The 16,529-nt window shown below is 38.8% G+C and overlaps 1 protein-coding gene across 1 annotated transcript in view; it reads left to right on the top strand.

Moving 5' to 3' along the window:
* lamc1 (laminin, gamma 1) overlaps positions 1 to 16,529 on the top strand; it is a 57,567-nt gene that overhangs the window by 20,893 nt on the left and 20,145 nt on the right. Inside the window, exons 2-4 of the mRNA XM_084119311.1 lie at positions 10,581 to 10,885; positions 13,886 to 14,016; positions 16,267 to 16,433. Coding sequence (XP_083975437.1) covers positions 10,581 to 10,885; positions 13,886 to 14,016; positions 16,267 to 16,433 — 603 coding nt within the window. The remainder of the gene's footprint in view (positions 1 to 10,580; positions 10,886 to 13,885; positions 14,017 to 16,266; positions 16,434 to 16,529) is intronic.

Raw genomic sequence — 16,529 nt, 5'->3', positions numbered from 1 at the left:
CCTCCTCCACCCTAGGGGACCCTCACACTCCCCTCTGAGCTCAGCACTCCCAGAGCTCAACACCGTGACGCTGTTGACTTCTCTCTAAAGAGCAAGCAAACAGCAGGTCCTGTATAGGTGCTTAAGTTTATGTGAAGTTGGATCAATGAATTCAGGGCAGCCTAAATGGGTCTTTTCAGAATGAATTAATGAGGGTTTAACTTTAACATGGTAACCTAAGTCCATAAACTTGAATGGATCATGTGGAAAATATATTGTCATCGTGGGAATGCAAAATGCCTTTTATGAAGTCTGTTGTGAAATTTTACTTTCTAATCTACTATTAATAATACTAATCTACTCAGTCTATTCTAGTCTGATTTAATATGCATTTACAGTAGTTGCAATATAACCCCTAACATAATTATGGCCTTAGACATTTGTTAGCATTTCTAGCTGTGGAGTTTTGATTTCACAAGTTGCATTCTCAGCGTATATAATAAGAATTAGTGTAAACTGTCACCTTTTACAGTACTTTTTTTTTTTTTTCTTGAAACAATAAAAAATAGGTTACCTGCTGTCATGAATCATGCAGATATAGTTTGTTTAAATGTGAGAGCAGGGTAGCCAACATATAACAAATACACTGTTTAAATATAATAACAATTGCTTATTATTTGACATAATATTTACAAAAATAATACTAGATCGTTGAACAAGTAATACATTTTAAACGGATCTTGATAAAAATAATCGAATATAAACAGATTTATATTTTAGATAGCAACTTCTTGTTTTTGTAACCCTATTAGGGCATTTTCAAAAATAAAAAATAGTTAAAAACATGAATAAAATGAAGTATATCTTCTGTGCATCTGGACTCAGGCACTGTGTTCTCAGCACTGTCAAAATAAAAGTCCTGCTTACTTATTACACTTATCAGCCAAACAGAAAAACTTATCAGCCAATGTCAATAATTTAAAACATTTCAAATATCAGCTATCTACCAGCAATAAGGATTGAAGGTGTGGACACGCGCTTTGTGCTCCATTCATGTCTATTTGTACCCCATGGAAATGAAATAAAAGCAAGATCATGCAAAGAGGTTAGTTATCAACTGAGTTGTAAAGTTCTGGCTTGGTCAATTTGTTGTCAAAGTGTAGTGTGACTGCACCAAATTCACTTGTCCAGTATGCAGACAGGTACTGATTTTTTTTTCTTCTTTACCTTATCAAATTCAATGCTCTCTGATTTGTTTAGTAAAGGGCTCTCTGCTCGTCTCTATGTATTCTACTGCATTCCTCGGATTCCTCTATTGTAATGCAATGCATGCCACCCTCCTTCACTCCACCTACCCGCTGTAAAATCAATAGTGTAAAATGGTCAGTTCCAGTTCTGAGTGTAGATTGGTTTCAATGTAAATTCTCTTTATTCCTTCCTCACAATCTTGTTCTCTCCCTGTTTTTGTCCAGATGAGCTGTCGTAGGAACTATTTTGCATCAGTAACAGAAACTGTGTTGCTTGGGTTACAGGTTAAATTGAGCTTGACTGTTGCTGGGAAGCCATGTTTTTACATGACTAATGTGCAGTGGCCTTTCTAAAGCCTTGGAAGTTACTCAAAGGTTCATTAGAAGATTGAGCAATAAATGTTAGATCGACACGTGTTAAAGTTATCAAAACAAAACAGATATTTAACAAGATTAGATTAAAGATCCCACTAGAGGTCAAACAATTTATCGGTTCAGATATCTGTTGTGTGTACTTCAGAAAGCTGTTAAATGAGACGTGAAAGCCTGTAAAAAATACAGAACATTTTTTTTTTCCCTTTTGGGTTGATTTGTGTGTAGGGCGCAACGATTGAAAAGTTGGCGAACGACACAGTAAGCATTTTGTTTCTTCTGTCAATCTGATTAATCCAAACTGTGCTTATTTTAGGCATATGATTGTGCAACAATACCACTTTTTTTGTTAAGGTTAAATGTATGCTTTGTTCAAATAATATAAATAATTCTTTATACCTTTGTGAAATGAATTTCAAGAAGTGTGTACTGTGAACATTCTCTCTGGTCACGCTGTACAGGCTGATACGGAGTGATACGGAGTGTGTACGGGAACAGATGTTCGACGTGTATCTCCCAGCAGGCCGATGGGCAGATGGTGAAAAATTATGTACAGGAAAAAACTGTCATGCCCACATGTTTAAAAAGTCAAAGCCGTCATTGTTCATCCCACCACGGAAGAATGCAGTGAGGTCATGAGAGGATGTTTAATTGGACTGTAGCTTTGGGCTGAGGCTTTCCCTCCGGACAGCCCCCCCCCCACTCATGTACTCATACAGCAATCCCTAATCCTTCTAGTTCCCTGAGGGTCTCTCTCTCTCTCCATCTCCCTCTCGTGCACCTCCGGCTGTGTTCGAGAGGTTTGGAAGAGTGCTGAAGGAATGCAGAGAGAGGTCCAAGCTTAGTTACCTCACCCCATACATAGACCGTCTTCCTCCTGGAGCAAACAGGCACACCTTGAGTTAGTCATAGTTGAAATGGTCGAGTACAAATGGTGGAAATTGTCATTGCTATGATTAAATAGTTTTTTTTAAAAATAGTGTTTGTATTTTGTTTTGTTTGCAGACAATCCAGGTTCTTTCTAGGTCATTTTCACGAGCACCTTTTTTTTACATTTCAGTTGCAACTGAAAATAGATGGTTGTGCTTGGAGTCAATTGTTCTATTTATGTTAACGAATTGTGCGAACATAATTTTTGCCCAGGCTGCAATACATAGAAATTATGAACACGTGCAAAAACAAGAGAGAACAAAGTAGTATTAACTGATTATGTTGCAATGTATGCTTTGTCCTGTGAGCGTTTTCTTTTATATGCATTTTTTACAGCTACCTGTAGCTGTAGTTTGCCTTTTTTTGCCACATAACTTTGACAGATAAATGCTTTAACCAAGTTTAGTGATATTTGTTCTTCCCTCATATTTATAATAAATGTTTTTTTGTTTTTTTATCAAATATTTCTCATTTTTTAGATGAATGATGTGCAAAGGTCAACTATTGAGAAATGACAGAGGACTGTTGTGAACTGACCAACGCCTCCCGTCAGCCATGCCAAGAGAGGCAGGTCTGGACATACAGGGTGTAGCTCCAATCCAACTCCTTGTTCTCACGGGGAACGCCAAACAGAGCAAATGGTTTTCCGCACCATAAATTTATCTCTGAGAAATCTCAGTCCACCACATGACATTTTAGAATGGCTTATAATCAATTTAGCCATGATTAAAACATTCACACAGCAGTAAACCCACAACAGTAAAGCTTTCAGAGTTGTTTAGATAATGCAGCCACTTATTCAGAGCTTTACCCCGTCCTGTAAACAGCTTTGTGAATTACTGTCGTCCCCTGCGAGACAGTCAGCCTGGGGCCCGAGACTCCATTTGCTGCCTTGTTGAATGGATCCATCTTTCTTTTGTTTTAACAGAGCTGTAGCTCAATTGTCGTAGGTCTTTATCACCTCAAAAATCTCCATTAGGGCTTGAAGGTTAGCTGGAAGGTGTGAATTCATAGCATGGCCTTTGGCAAAGCGCTCCACCTTTTTTTTTCTCTCCCAAACCCCGGAATGTCAGTAATGAATGGAATCCCTGATTGCAAAGATCTGGATCTCACCTTTGAAACTTGTGAATGGGCAGAACTCCTCCACACAATGAGACCTGTGCATTAGTGTTTCATTTGTAATTGGTGGTTATTTGGTGTTTGTTTTAAGAGGATTTAATTGGGGCCATGTGACAGTTGCATACCAACAAGACTGACCATGTTATTGTGATGTGATTTTCTGAGCCGGGCCTCTTGGCAGCGCCTCCTTTTGAAAGAAGACTAGTGGACGGCCTCTCCATTTCAAAGGTCTTTTCAGTTTAGTCATTTCCCCCATAAAACTTGGATTTACCTTCAGCTCACAAATAAATGCGTTTGACACTTTTAAAGGCTAAATCTTTTGCTCTCCGCCTTGCCAAGCAAGCATGCACAAGTTTTTTTTGAGAACCAGCCCCTCTTCTTCATTAGACAGGCATTCCCAACAAAGACATTTGTTTTAGTTTTTGTGTTTTCTTTTCACTTACCCTAATCAGAGTCTGGCCACCGTGTTTAAGGGAGGAACTGGTAAGCGGCCATTGAGAACTCTAGTGGGAGTGAAAACTCAAGGATGTAGAGTATCTCCGGACTGATTTGTTATTTTCTTTACTCTCAGTTCCTGAATTGAGTCTCTCTCATGGCTGATGTGTTTCCGTCTCAAGGCTCCATCGTTCCCCCATTACGGTCACCGTGTCCTCTCATGCTTGGTTTGAAGTGGATTCATTGCAGTGTCTTTAGACAGCTGCTGCTTTTCTTCACTCAGTTTTCAGTGTTGGACTCATTCTGAAATATTGATATATGGCGCCGCAAGCACAATGCGCACATCTGTCTGTGGTGCTGGTTTAAAATTCAAGCTATGATAGGTCTAAAACATGAAGAAAGTGATTCAGCTTGGACTTACAAATATTTAGAAGGACAGAACATAGGGCAAACTTTTTTTAACCTCTTTTGATCAACTTAATGCATCCTTGCCGTTTCTTTCAAAAAAATCTTACTGAATAGAATAGAAGAGTTTTTATGGTTGGCACACAAGCCTCGGCGTGTTGCCTGAGCCCTTCTCTCATCTTTCATAATGACCAGTTAAGCCACACTAAAACCGCACAGTGGCATTTCACAAACTTCCTCGCCTCCTTCAGAGGACATGCCTTAAATTTAATGGCATACATCCTTCACCCTTCCCCTTTTATAAAATTGGCAAAGTGTTTTTCTCTCCAAACCTTAATTAACTTTTTAATGATCTTTTGATAACAGAAGCAGAAGATGACATTTTGAGTTCTGAAACATACAATGTTTTTTTGAATAGTACAATAACCTCTTTTATCACAAAAGATCATGGAAAATTCCTCATGCTATGATCCCTTTAATGCAGCTTAATGTATTTTTATTTGACATTTGTTTGCAGTTTTTGCTCAACCAAGATTATTCTCTCATTTAAACATGTCTGTCTTGCATTCTTTGAGTTAGTGACAAGTTTCATCAAACATGTCTCTCCCCCATGGTTCTTGATGTTATCTTCTGTGTTTTACCTCTTTCTCTTAGTCGGTGTTGTCCCCTTGCTTTTGCATGTGTTCCCTCTCTCTTTTCAATCTCTCTTTCGGTCTGCTTGACCCCCCACACTGGCGTCACTATGTGCGGAAGCACATTCCAGTCAGTTCAGCATGTTCTCGCCATCCTCCCACCTCAACGACTTCTGTCCTAAGTTGTCACACAGTCTCAGTTTTGGTTAAAGGTATGAGACTGAGAGAAATTGCGTCTTAATGAGTCTGTTTACAGTAAAGGCTCAATACCCAAGGCTGATAACCAGAGATATTGTGACCTTGAGCAAGGCACATAAACCAAGGTCGCCTCAAGCGTGTTGTCCCTCTGATAAAGGGTTCTAACTCGGCCCAATGTGACAAGTTATCCATGCTAAGCACAAAATCAGAAGTTATTTGATATTTTGTAGTTGTGGAGAATGATTTTAGAGTAGACCAATGCAATTTTGCAGTGGGCTTGGCTACAGAAAGCTGGTTTTATACAGCTGGTTAGGACACTTTGTAAGGAAGAATTGTTTTAATATTTGCTGAATATATGACTGCATACATGTGTCTGTGTGAGTGAGAACAGATTGTGAAAGACAGGAAGTGAAGTGGAAGGTCCCTGTCTGGTAACTGATAAAGCTGTGCTTGACATTTCCAGAGATCTTGATGGTGGATACAGACAGTTTGATCTGAGCGCCACAGATTATTATGTTTTTTTTTGTTATATCCGTCCTATATCTATTCAGTCTCACAATGGGGAGCCACACAGTTTTTATCATCAATACCCTGATTGTTCTGGATTGAATGGTGGAATTCCTCTTGTTCTTCTGCTCAGGGCGGTCTTGAACTTGAAGGACTGGGTAAAACCATGTGGTGTCGGCGTCATGCTTGTGCCACAAAATGCATAACATTCTTCATGGACTTCTTGCATTTTACACATTATAAAGGTGTTTTATTGCATTTAAAAAAATAATAATTTTTTAACCTTGTTCACTAGGGGTCACAGACTTTTGGACCCCATTCTGGATTTAAGTCTACTTCATATCTGCATTCAGTGGCAGCAGTAATAAGTGATTAAGTAGAGGAATTTCCCATTAATGGTGGGATAAAAGAGCCCTTCAATTTGCCTCCATATGAGCCTAATTAGAGTTTGTGAAAAGCTTTAACTCCTGGTGTAAACCTCAATACATCAGTTGACTTCACACACCAGTGTTAGTTCATGAGCAGAGAAAGTGACTTTTCCCATGAGGATTATAAAATAAAACCAGCAATCACACAATAACAGTAAACAATAAAAAGACTAAATTAAGTTTACCTCCACAAATCTCTGATATTCTGAAATATAGTCTAATATATTTTGTATGTTTCATATGTTCTAGTATGTTGTTCATATGCACACTCTGAGAAAGAGACTCCTTCTGCTCATCACTGTGATTTTTCTCAGCTTTAGGAGACACCTGTGGCTACTTCCCCCACAGCTGCATCCGATGATGGTTTAGGTCTGTGTAATGTCTGCTTTGTTGACCCAAAGGAAATGATTAATTGCCCATAGGATGTGCAATATTTTTGAGATCACGAGAACATCAGGTTCCCATTTTTTTATCCTGTCTAGAGTGTCTGCATATGTCTTATTAGGACTTTTTTCTTTGCTCTGATAAAACTGCTGTGTACCACCTTTTTTTAAATTTTATTACTATTATTATCTTTCTGGCACATTGTTTGCAGATGTTGGAAACAGGCCTCCACCTTAATTCTCTCAGTATGCAGACCCTGAAATCACACCCTCTCAGTCTCAAAAGGTTTTGCGACAAAGATGAGATGTCATCAAGTATAAGTTCAAAGACAGTCCAGCGCGACGTCCCCCACAGGGCCTGACCCTTTCCTCTTCATGTGCACCCTTGCTTCAGTCGTGCCTTTGAGCTCCATCAGTGCTCCAGTGAGCACTATGAGTCAGTGCTCAAGTGTGCTTTGTCTGTCTTTCTGAAGTGCGTTGGCTACGTGAAGGGGCTTTTTTGTTTCCCTCTCAGCCAGCTTGATTCCCTCTCAGCCGGCTCGATTCTTCACTGCTTTGCCAACAGATTTGGTTTGTCTTGTTTGCGAGGATGCCGGGGAGACTTCAGAGGTGAGACATCAATGATGGCACTGTTCGCCTCAGTGCCAGACCAGTCTGTGAAGTACATGCACGACTTGCGTGCGAACGCTTTAAAGCATTGCTTTGTTTGGGTATTAGGTTTTAAAAGTTATCCTGCTGTTGTCGGATCCATGGCGTAGCTGTGTCAAATGTGGACGCCTTGGATTGTTCCTGGGTTCAAAGCAGGACTTGATTGGTCACAATGTTCTGTACTACCACAGTTGTTCCCAGCCTTTATTTCAGTGCACCTGAACTCCAATGAATTACAGTATGATCAAGAGACAAATAAAGTAAAATTCTGCTTGAAAACATCTGGATAAGGATTGTGAGTGAGTCATCCGATTGCCAAAAATAGAGTAGAATTTGAAAGGCCCATAAGAAATATTTACAACTATTGGATAAAACTGTTGCTGAAATTCTTTTGACTCACTGTTGTGGTGTCTGAATTTGTGCATGCATGGGAATATTGCTTATTTCATGATAATGACCGTCATCATTTTCACTCTTTTGCAAGAGCTTGTGCAGTGATTCCAGCACTGTTTTTTTTTTTCTTTCTTTTTTCTTTTCTTCTTTTGTTGTTTCTGGTCACTCTTAAAGGGACAATTTATCTAAAAAATGTTATTCTGTTATTTACTCACCTTCATCCAAACCAATTTGACTTTATTTCTTATGTAGAACACAAACGAAGATGTTTTGAAGAATGTTTTAGCGGTTTGTGCCCATACAATGAAAGTCAATGGGGTCCAAAACAATTGTATGGACAAAAACACAGAGATATTTTTCTAAATATTCTGCAGAAGTCATGCAGGGTTGGATCAACATGAGGGTGATTAAATGATGACAGAATTTTCATTTTAGAGTGAACCTTTAAGCACTGTTTCTTTTTGTATCTGTGCTTCTTGCAAGTGTAAGTTCACTCAAAATTGAACGTCATGAATTTGAGTTCCACAGGGGGAAAAAACTAAGTTTTGTTTCTGTGGAACTTGAAAGAAATTGTGTAGCAGAATGTGATGAGGTAGTCACTATCCATGTCCATTGAGAAAATAGCTGCTCAAAAATGGTCTTCTGACACCACACAATAGCTTACGTAAGCTTACGTAGTTCTCTTGAGGGTTTTTTTTGTTTTTGTTTTTTCGTAGCCTACTTTTTTGTGTAATTTTTGGATGATAGCTAGCTATTCATTGATTCACCTTTGAGTCATTGTAAGCTTTTTCTTTTTAAGAGCTACGTTGGCATTTTCAGCTCATTCACTAACGAAAAAGCGGAAAACCCACACCCTATTGTAAAAATCTCTCCCACTTCTGTCGAACTTTGACCTTGTGTGCAGGAGGCTCCTAAAAGTCAGCAAGTTCATTTTCATGTTAACAGCCAAAATGCCCTCAGAGACTGCTGCAAGGAATGAGTCTTTTTGTCATTGCTTCAAACCAGTCCCTGCTTTAGCTGTAGTTCAACTTTTTGATGCAATCTCTCAGTCTATTTACTTAACACACAGTTGTCCCTAGTTTTTGCGGATTTGTTTGGAGAGCAAATTCTTTGCTAAAGCAAACATTGGTCCCCCCCATGGCCCTGCTTGAAAGATGGTGTCATTTTCTTCGCACTAAATAAATGATGTCTCTCCATGCCATTTCCATTGGCCCTTGGTTACAGTCTCTCCCAAACACCCATAGCTTGCTCAGACATGCAAAAATATGTTTTTACACGCTCTATATAATTGCTGGAGGACCTCGCAAAGCTGCTGAAATCCAGACTAGCACAAAAAACTAAGCTTCTTGTAAAAAAAAAAAGCATGTGATTATGCTCTTGTCTTGTCATTTTACGAGACAAGGTTTGATTGCATGTTATGTGTTAAAGAGTGGAAAAAAGCTAGGCTAGTTGACGATGAAATGATATCAATCATGGCAGAGATGATTGTCCACAAAAAAGAAAAGTGAAAAACCTTGAAAAGGAAGACTAGTTTAAACACACGTACCAATGTTTTATAAATGTACTCTTTGTATTCATATGGTTTAAAAATATATATATATATATTATGCCATTTTCACACGAAGTTTACAATTAATGAGCACCAAATCAGCATATTAGCATATCAGATTTCTGAAGGATCATGTGACACTGAAGACTGGAGTAATGATGCTGAAAATACTGCTATTTATTATTTAAAATAAGCTAAAAATGTGTCAAATGGAAAACTGTTATTTTAAATTCCAATAATATTTCACAACATAAAAAAATAGTCTTGCTGAGCGTTAGTGTATGTGCTGTAGCCATAATTTTTTCTTTACATTTTGAATGTGTGTGTCTTTTATTTTCTTCAAAATATTTGAACTTTTCAAGGTTAAAGTATTTTTTTATATTATAAATTATTACATTTTTGGGGAGTTACACCATCTGACAACCTAAACTAGCCAAAAAAATATCAAAATAAATTTTTATTCAGAAACTGAAAACATGCTCATCATATAATTTGTGTGTTCAAGTCATTGTATGTATAAAATTTAAATTCTATTGTATTTTTGAATTAATAATGCAACAACAAATATGTGTAAACACAATCATTTGAAAACGAGGGTGTCCCTCTCAGTTGCTAAAGTGCTTATGACCATGATTCTTGCAGCAGTTAGAGGGGGAAAAAATTAGCAGAAAAAGAGAAATTTGAGGATAAGGATTTGCAGATCTTATCAGACAGGAAGGAGCGCTGAGGTATTTTCAGTGGAACAAGGTTATGTTTGCATGGCATTATGCCAGCTGTGTGCAATATCAGGCTTGTCTGCTTAACCTTGATCCATTTTTCTGTGCAATCTTTCAGAGATGTGTGTATGTTTGACACCTGCAGTGCTGATTTAGTGTCTTATCCAGTCCTTGAATCCAGCTCTATCTTTTTGTGGGCCGTACTAAAGCACAGATTGTTTAGTAAAGGGAGCGAATGGTATCCATCCAGTCATCTTCCAGCTTTATCTGAACCCCGTTCTACCTTTAGCTTGAGGACACTTCTGCCAGCCTATCTGTGTGAAATCTGCCTTGCATTCTCTGTACATTATAGAACATGTCTCACAGATCTCCTCTTCTATGTTTACCTAAATATATGATAAGATACGCTGAGGATACGCAACATATGTTTATCTGTGACTTTACCATGCAATGCATGCTGATTCTGCACCCCAGCTATTTTAAATTGGTTGGATTTTCCATTTGAATATCAGGACTTTCTACTCAGTTAGAAAGTCCATCCATTTCAGTTTCATTGCTTTATGGTGTTACATTTAGTGTTTTATGAAACAAAAAGAATGAAGTATTCATTGCCTCATATTGCCTTCTCTCTTCTTCCAGGCAAGGCTTTCGACATCACCTACGTGCGTCTGAAGTTCCACACCAGCCGTCCTGAGAGCTTTGCCATCTACAAGCGCACCAGTGAGGACGGGCCCTGGGTTCCCTACCAGTACTACAGCGGCTCCTGCGAGAAGACTTACAGCAAGACCAACCGCGGCTTTATCGGCACGAGTGAGGACGAGCAGCAGGCTCTGTGCACAGATGAGTTCAGCGACATCTCACCCCTCACCGGAGGAAACGTGGCCTTTTCCACGCTCGAGGGCCGACCCAGCGCATATAACTTCGACAACAGCCCTGTACTGCAGGTAAAAGAGTCTTCTATCTCTCATTTTGTGATCTCTCCCTTTATCGCTCGCTGCTCTTTGATCGCCCTAACTCACTCATGAAGTCAAAAGCGATCACATCATTCGCAGTCTCAGACATAACAAAGTTATTGGTGGGAATCGAAATCTCAGTTTCCAGATGTGCGGTTGTGCAGTCATGTGTGATTGCAGCCAAGTTACTTTTCCAAGATTTCAGATTGAGCAACTTTCTGCTGCCTAAAACAAACAACTCGTAATTTAGAACTGCTTGCGTGTGTGAGAGATATTGGTATTTGCAAAATATAACAATAAAATAATACTTTCCATTTACCATATTTTCTGGAAAATAAGTTGTACCAAGTAATAGTAAAAATATAAAGTAATAGTAAAATAGTAGAAGGCTTGCCACATTGAGTATATTTTAGAAGGTTGATCACATTTAGGTTCAAATCGTGATTATTTTGTCAACAATTTATTAATTTAATGCATGATTTTACTTTTTTTTTTTTTTTAAGAAGTCTGTTATGCTTAAGACTATTTATTTGATAAAAAAAATGCAGAAAAAACAGTAGTATTATTGAATATTGTGAAAAATTCAATGCATCCTTGCTTAATAAATTACATTTAATAATAATATAAATAAATATAATAATCAATTTTCAGTGGCTGAGTAGTTTCCACCATTATTTTGTGTTGTTTCATTAAATCATCCATTTTATTGTTAAATAGGTTTACGGTGTGTTTTCAACATGTTTCAGTCCGTTGCACGCCACAGAAATACTGTTAGGCAGAAATACTACTGTACTGTTACATTTTTCAGTTCACCAGAACTTGATATACTGCCATAGACCACAACCACACAAAAAACATTTTTCAGACTAATTAGCTGAATAAGAGACAGACGTTCAGAGCTGAGTCGGTCCTTCCATGTGCTGACTATGGAATTCGTTGTCATGCAGGGAAAAACAAGATGCTGCCGTGGTTAGGGGGAAGTGAGAAGAGGTTAACTGTGTGAGATATGAGCAGGATTGGGTGGACAGCAGATAATGTATGGCTGAGTTCATGTATGGAAGCTGGCAGGCAGTCTGGTTGGTGTGTGTTCGTGAGACCCGTGGTGCGATGTCCAGGTGGTACGTCGCCTCCCGCTCGCTCAGCACAGCCAGCAGTTGCAACATGTTACTAGTGACGCCCCCAGATTTCCCACCCCGTTCTGCTTGTGCTTGGCAGCACACAGACACAGCTGGAAAAGTACATGTGCCTGTGTTGGTGTGTACATGCAAGAGCTGGAACACTGGGATCTGATTTGGGTTGATTTGTGTCTTTTTGAAACATTTTTATCAGTTTCATTTCACCACTTTCATATGTTGAACATCCAAGTCAGTCCGCATAGTTTCTACTTCACAAAAGAGAATCTAAAATAGATAGTATATTCTTGTAGGATGGCGCCTGAGGTCAGAATGTTTCTAGTTGTGATTTTATTTTGGGAGCTCTTCTTTAGTGTAATGAGTATGCATCATTGTCTACTTGATTAGTATTTGCATGATTTCACTTAAATGGTTGTCAAAATATAATTATGTATCACCAAATAAGTGCTTTGTGTGGTCATGTGTTGTAATTACATTTTTTTTGTATTGTTTTTCAAATGTAATGTTAACCAAATGTACAATTTTAGCCCTGTCGCCAGATGCTTCCATATCAGACATCTCATGTGGCGTAAAACTATTAATATCAAAGCCCCGAACTCTTTTTATAGGAATGGATCTGTTTCTGAGGGTTTATGTGACTGTCATGCCTGCTCCAATATAGAAGCGTGTGATGAGTGAAGGTTTGTTAGTGGACTTTTGGAAATGATCAACAACAAGTTTCTTCACTCATCATCTGTCATTATTACCATTAGTTGATAATTAGGTGTTACTTTTTATGTTTTATATGTTTCCAAGTAGTTGGCGCCTTGGCGGAATGCGCCTTCAAGTGGGTTTGCCAACCTCCATTAAAAGGAAATGAAGCTCAATTGTGCGTGCATTAAGCCAGAGAACCAATGAGTTTGTTCTGGCGCATCACACACACATTCGAGCTTGTGTTTAGCACATTTAATGTGTCAGTTGAAAGTCATTTATTTACTGTTTATTTGAATCTCCCGTCAGACTATCTTATGACTATAGATGTCTTTGCCATAACCCGTTGCTTTGGGTTGCGTATTGCTTCGGACACCGCAAGCTTCCTGCTTTGCTTTCTATCCTCATCTCTGCTTTTTTCTTTTTGTTGCAATTCTGCTTATTGTACATCTAAAATACAAGAAGCTAATATCAGTAGTCCCAAATACATAATTGTGACCACACCACACAGACTGTTTACAATGTCTAAGATAAAAAAATATATCTGGATAAGCTTTCAGAATGACATAAGGACGTTTCCTCCTCAGTTCCAGCAGTGGACTGAAGATGAGCATTGTAAACAGAGTTGTCTGGCTCCACTTTAAACCACTGTGCTATTCTGTCAACCCACTTGTAAAATAATAACTCGCACGGTTTATAGCAAAGCTGGAGGTAATGCTTGCAAATCTTTCAGGAAAGGACTAATATCTTGGTCTGAGTCATGTTTTCTCTGGTTTCTGAGATTGGCACTCCCAACATGTGGCCAAAGCAGGCAAAGTTCAACTGCATTTACATGCTAAACGTCACACTGGTGTTTTTCTCTTCTCATGAAGCCTTTCTGCATACATTACAGTGCCTCAACGTGACTCCAGCAGGTTTGGTTTACATTAGAGGCCTGAGGATTTATTTTCTTTAAACATCTGCACACCGAACAGATGGGAAGAATCCTTCCCTGCTAAAATCTGTCCAATATCTGTTCCAGAAAAAGTGGAAACAAAATCGTTACATGTTCATCTGACTCATCCATGACATTCTCTATCTACATTCTTGCTTTTGGTTTCCCATGGGTATTATTTTTTTTTTTTAAATAATGCCTAATTTGTAACAACTGTTCTTTTCTCTCTGTCAGGATTGGGTGACTGCCACAGACATCAGAGTGAGCCTGAACAGATTAAACACTTTCGGAGATGAAGTTTTCAACGATCCCAAAGTTCTCAAATCCTACTACTACGCTATCTCAGACTTTGCTGTGGGAGGAAGGTACGTTTTTTAGTTTCAACATCTGCTCTCTGAACGTAAGTTTAAATCAGCATCTCCAGCTGTTCTGGACGTGGTTCTTTGTGTTGCTTCACTCTCCAATATAAATGTCAATATATAGTTTAATGAGACATTCACATATCTGCCTTGTACTCAGACCAAGGATGTCAACAGCTCCATCTGTAATGCTGCACATGTGACCTGAAAGATGATATGAGTTTTTTTCAGTGTGCAAACAAAAGAAATGAACCAACGCTCTGAAAGATTAGATCGTTGCAGTCTGAGTTTTGCACTTTGAGAGAAATGGGTTGGTTTGGGATGTAGTTTCTTTTTAAAATCTTTTTGCAGGGAAAATTCACTCTCTGTGGGAACAAGTTTTTCTGAACTCACACAGGTCAAAAATGGCACAAAACTTCCTTGTTTTAAACCATTTTGTTCAATTGTGTATGTATAAAAGGACCAAAAGGAATTTGCTGTGCAATTATCTGAACTATAGGTACAACAGCGAAAGTATTACCTCTTTATTTCCTCTCTGTGGAATCTGTGAACTATGACACTAAGCTTTTAAGATGAAGGACATGCAGAAGAAGCCCATATACGGGATCAGAGCATTGTAAAGTAAGTGTGAAACATCTCCTGGTGCTCCATTGCATGTCTTTTCACCTTAATCTGTTTGAAATGTGGAGCAGATTTCCATTACACAGCCCACATTCCCTACATTCCTGCCTGGGAGTGCTGGATTACAGAGCACAGAGGAACTGGAATGGGGCGGGCAGAGAATCTGGAAAGGGAACAAGGTCGAGGCCAAAGGGAATAATTTACACCTGCTGCCTCACGGCCTCAGTGCGCCTGTCCAGCAGACACATCAGCGCTGAATGGCAGCCGGATGTTCCTCATGTGATCTGATAACCAGAAACGTAGCATCTTGGGAGGTTTAATACATCCCTGATAAGTTCATATTAGGGAAGAATGCATGTCCGATAAGTGCATATCCTCCACCAAGTTATTATTCCTCACATAACCTTTTCCATAAGGCTTTGCCAAAGAACACCTGAAACAATGTGTGCGAGGTGGCTTCAGCTGCACAAGCCCTCTCTTGTTCTGAGGCCTCTGTCAAAGTGTCTCTGTCATGAACATGCAGCAGTGAGCATATTCACCTACAAAGACAAATAAGTCCTCTTATGTGCCCAAACTGTTGCCCTGAATGGATGTTCAATAGATTTTGGTAAACTTTTTTTAAAACAATTAAAAATGTTTTGTGTAGCTTTCTGTCCAGGTTGCAAATTTAATATTATGCAAACAATTGGAATATAATGCAAATAAAAGCAAAGTTTCCATCCAATGTGTTAAAGTGAACTAAATTGTCACTACCCGCAAAAAAAATAAAAATGTGAAAAACAGTCGAAGATGAAGCCACTGACACTTTTATCAAATGTTCTATATTTTACTAAATGGGAGAGAATAGATGTTTCATGGAAGTAATAGTAGCAAATCATTGGAGCAAATTATACAATCACATGAGTCATGACTTTGTGTAGTTTGTCTACCCTGTGGATAATTTTTTAAAAAAACCTCAAGCAGTCTTATACATGTACTTGTGCATTTATTTAAAATATATATTATTTAATTTTATCCCTAAATTTGCATAAAAATACTGGAATGGAACTGTCAAGCTCCAAAACTGATAAAAAAAATAATAATAAGTGTGTATGTGTGTATTTACAATTGTCAGTAAAGAATTTAAATTTCCTCACACAAAACTATTGTATGACTTCAGAAGACTCGAAATATAGTCATATGGACTGCGTTTAAGATGCTTTTATTCCTTCTGTTTTGGCATTGCATATATAAATAAAAATGCAATGCATTTCCAGCTTGATGTGCTTTAATATGCAATATTCACTGCTGGTTAAAAGACTGGGATGAAAAACAGTCTGTTCAAAAGCACTGCATACCGTACGTAGTATTACTGTACTGTACTACTGCATACTCTTCTATCAAAGGACAGGCAGGATAAAAACACAGACATCAGCCACTCAATCTGACAACAAAGGTGCAGTGACGTTTCAGCGATAGGCTCAACAAACATCGTCAGAGCTCTGTGTTTGAACAGCTTTGCGGCACGTTTGTGCCTGCTTGGTTTTGTTGCGCACAACAGCAGCAGGATGTGTACACATATAGTAAGTGTGCCCTATCATTGTGTGGTGACTCTTTGCACCTGACCGGTCTGTTACCTTCCTCCTCCCCACCCAGGTGCAAGTGTAATGGCCATGCCAGCGAGTGCGTGAAGAACGAGCGCAGCAAGCTGGTTTGTAACTGCAAACACAACACAGAGGGAGCAGACTGCAACAAGTGCAAGCCCTTCTACAATGACCGTCCCTGGAGGAGAGCCACCGCTGAAAACCCCAACGAGTGTCTGCGTAAGTCTTCCGTGTTTGGTCAAATCTTCCTCAAGAAAAACAAAAAACAGATTTATGTTCCAATGGTTTTTCCTCATATAAAGGAATAGTTCATCT

Source organism: Abramis brama (assembly GCF_963993115.1).
Source record: "Abramis brama genome assembly, chromosome: 7".
Taxonomy (NCBI): Eukaryota; Metazoa; Chordata; class Actinopteri; order Cypriniformes; family Leuciscidae; genus Abramis; species Abramis brama.
The sequence above is the reverse complement of the archived record's forward strand: the minus strand, read 5'-3'. Positions and strand labels throughout refer to the sequence as shown.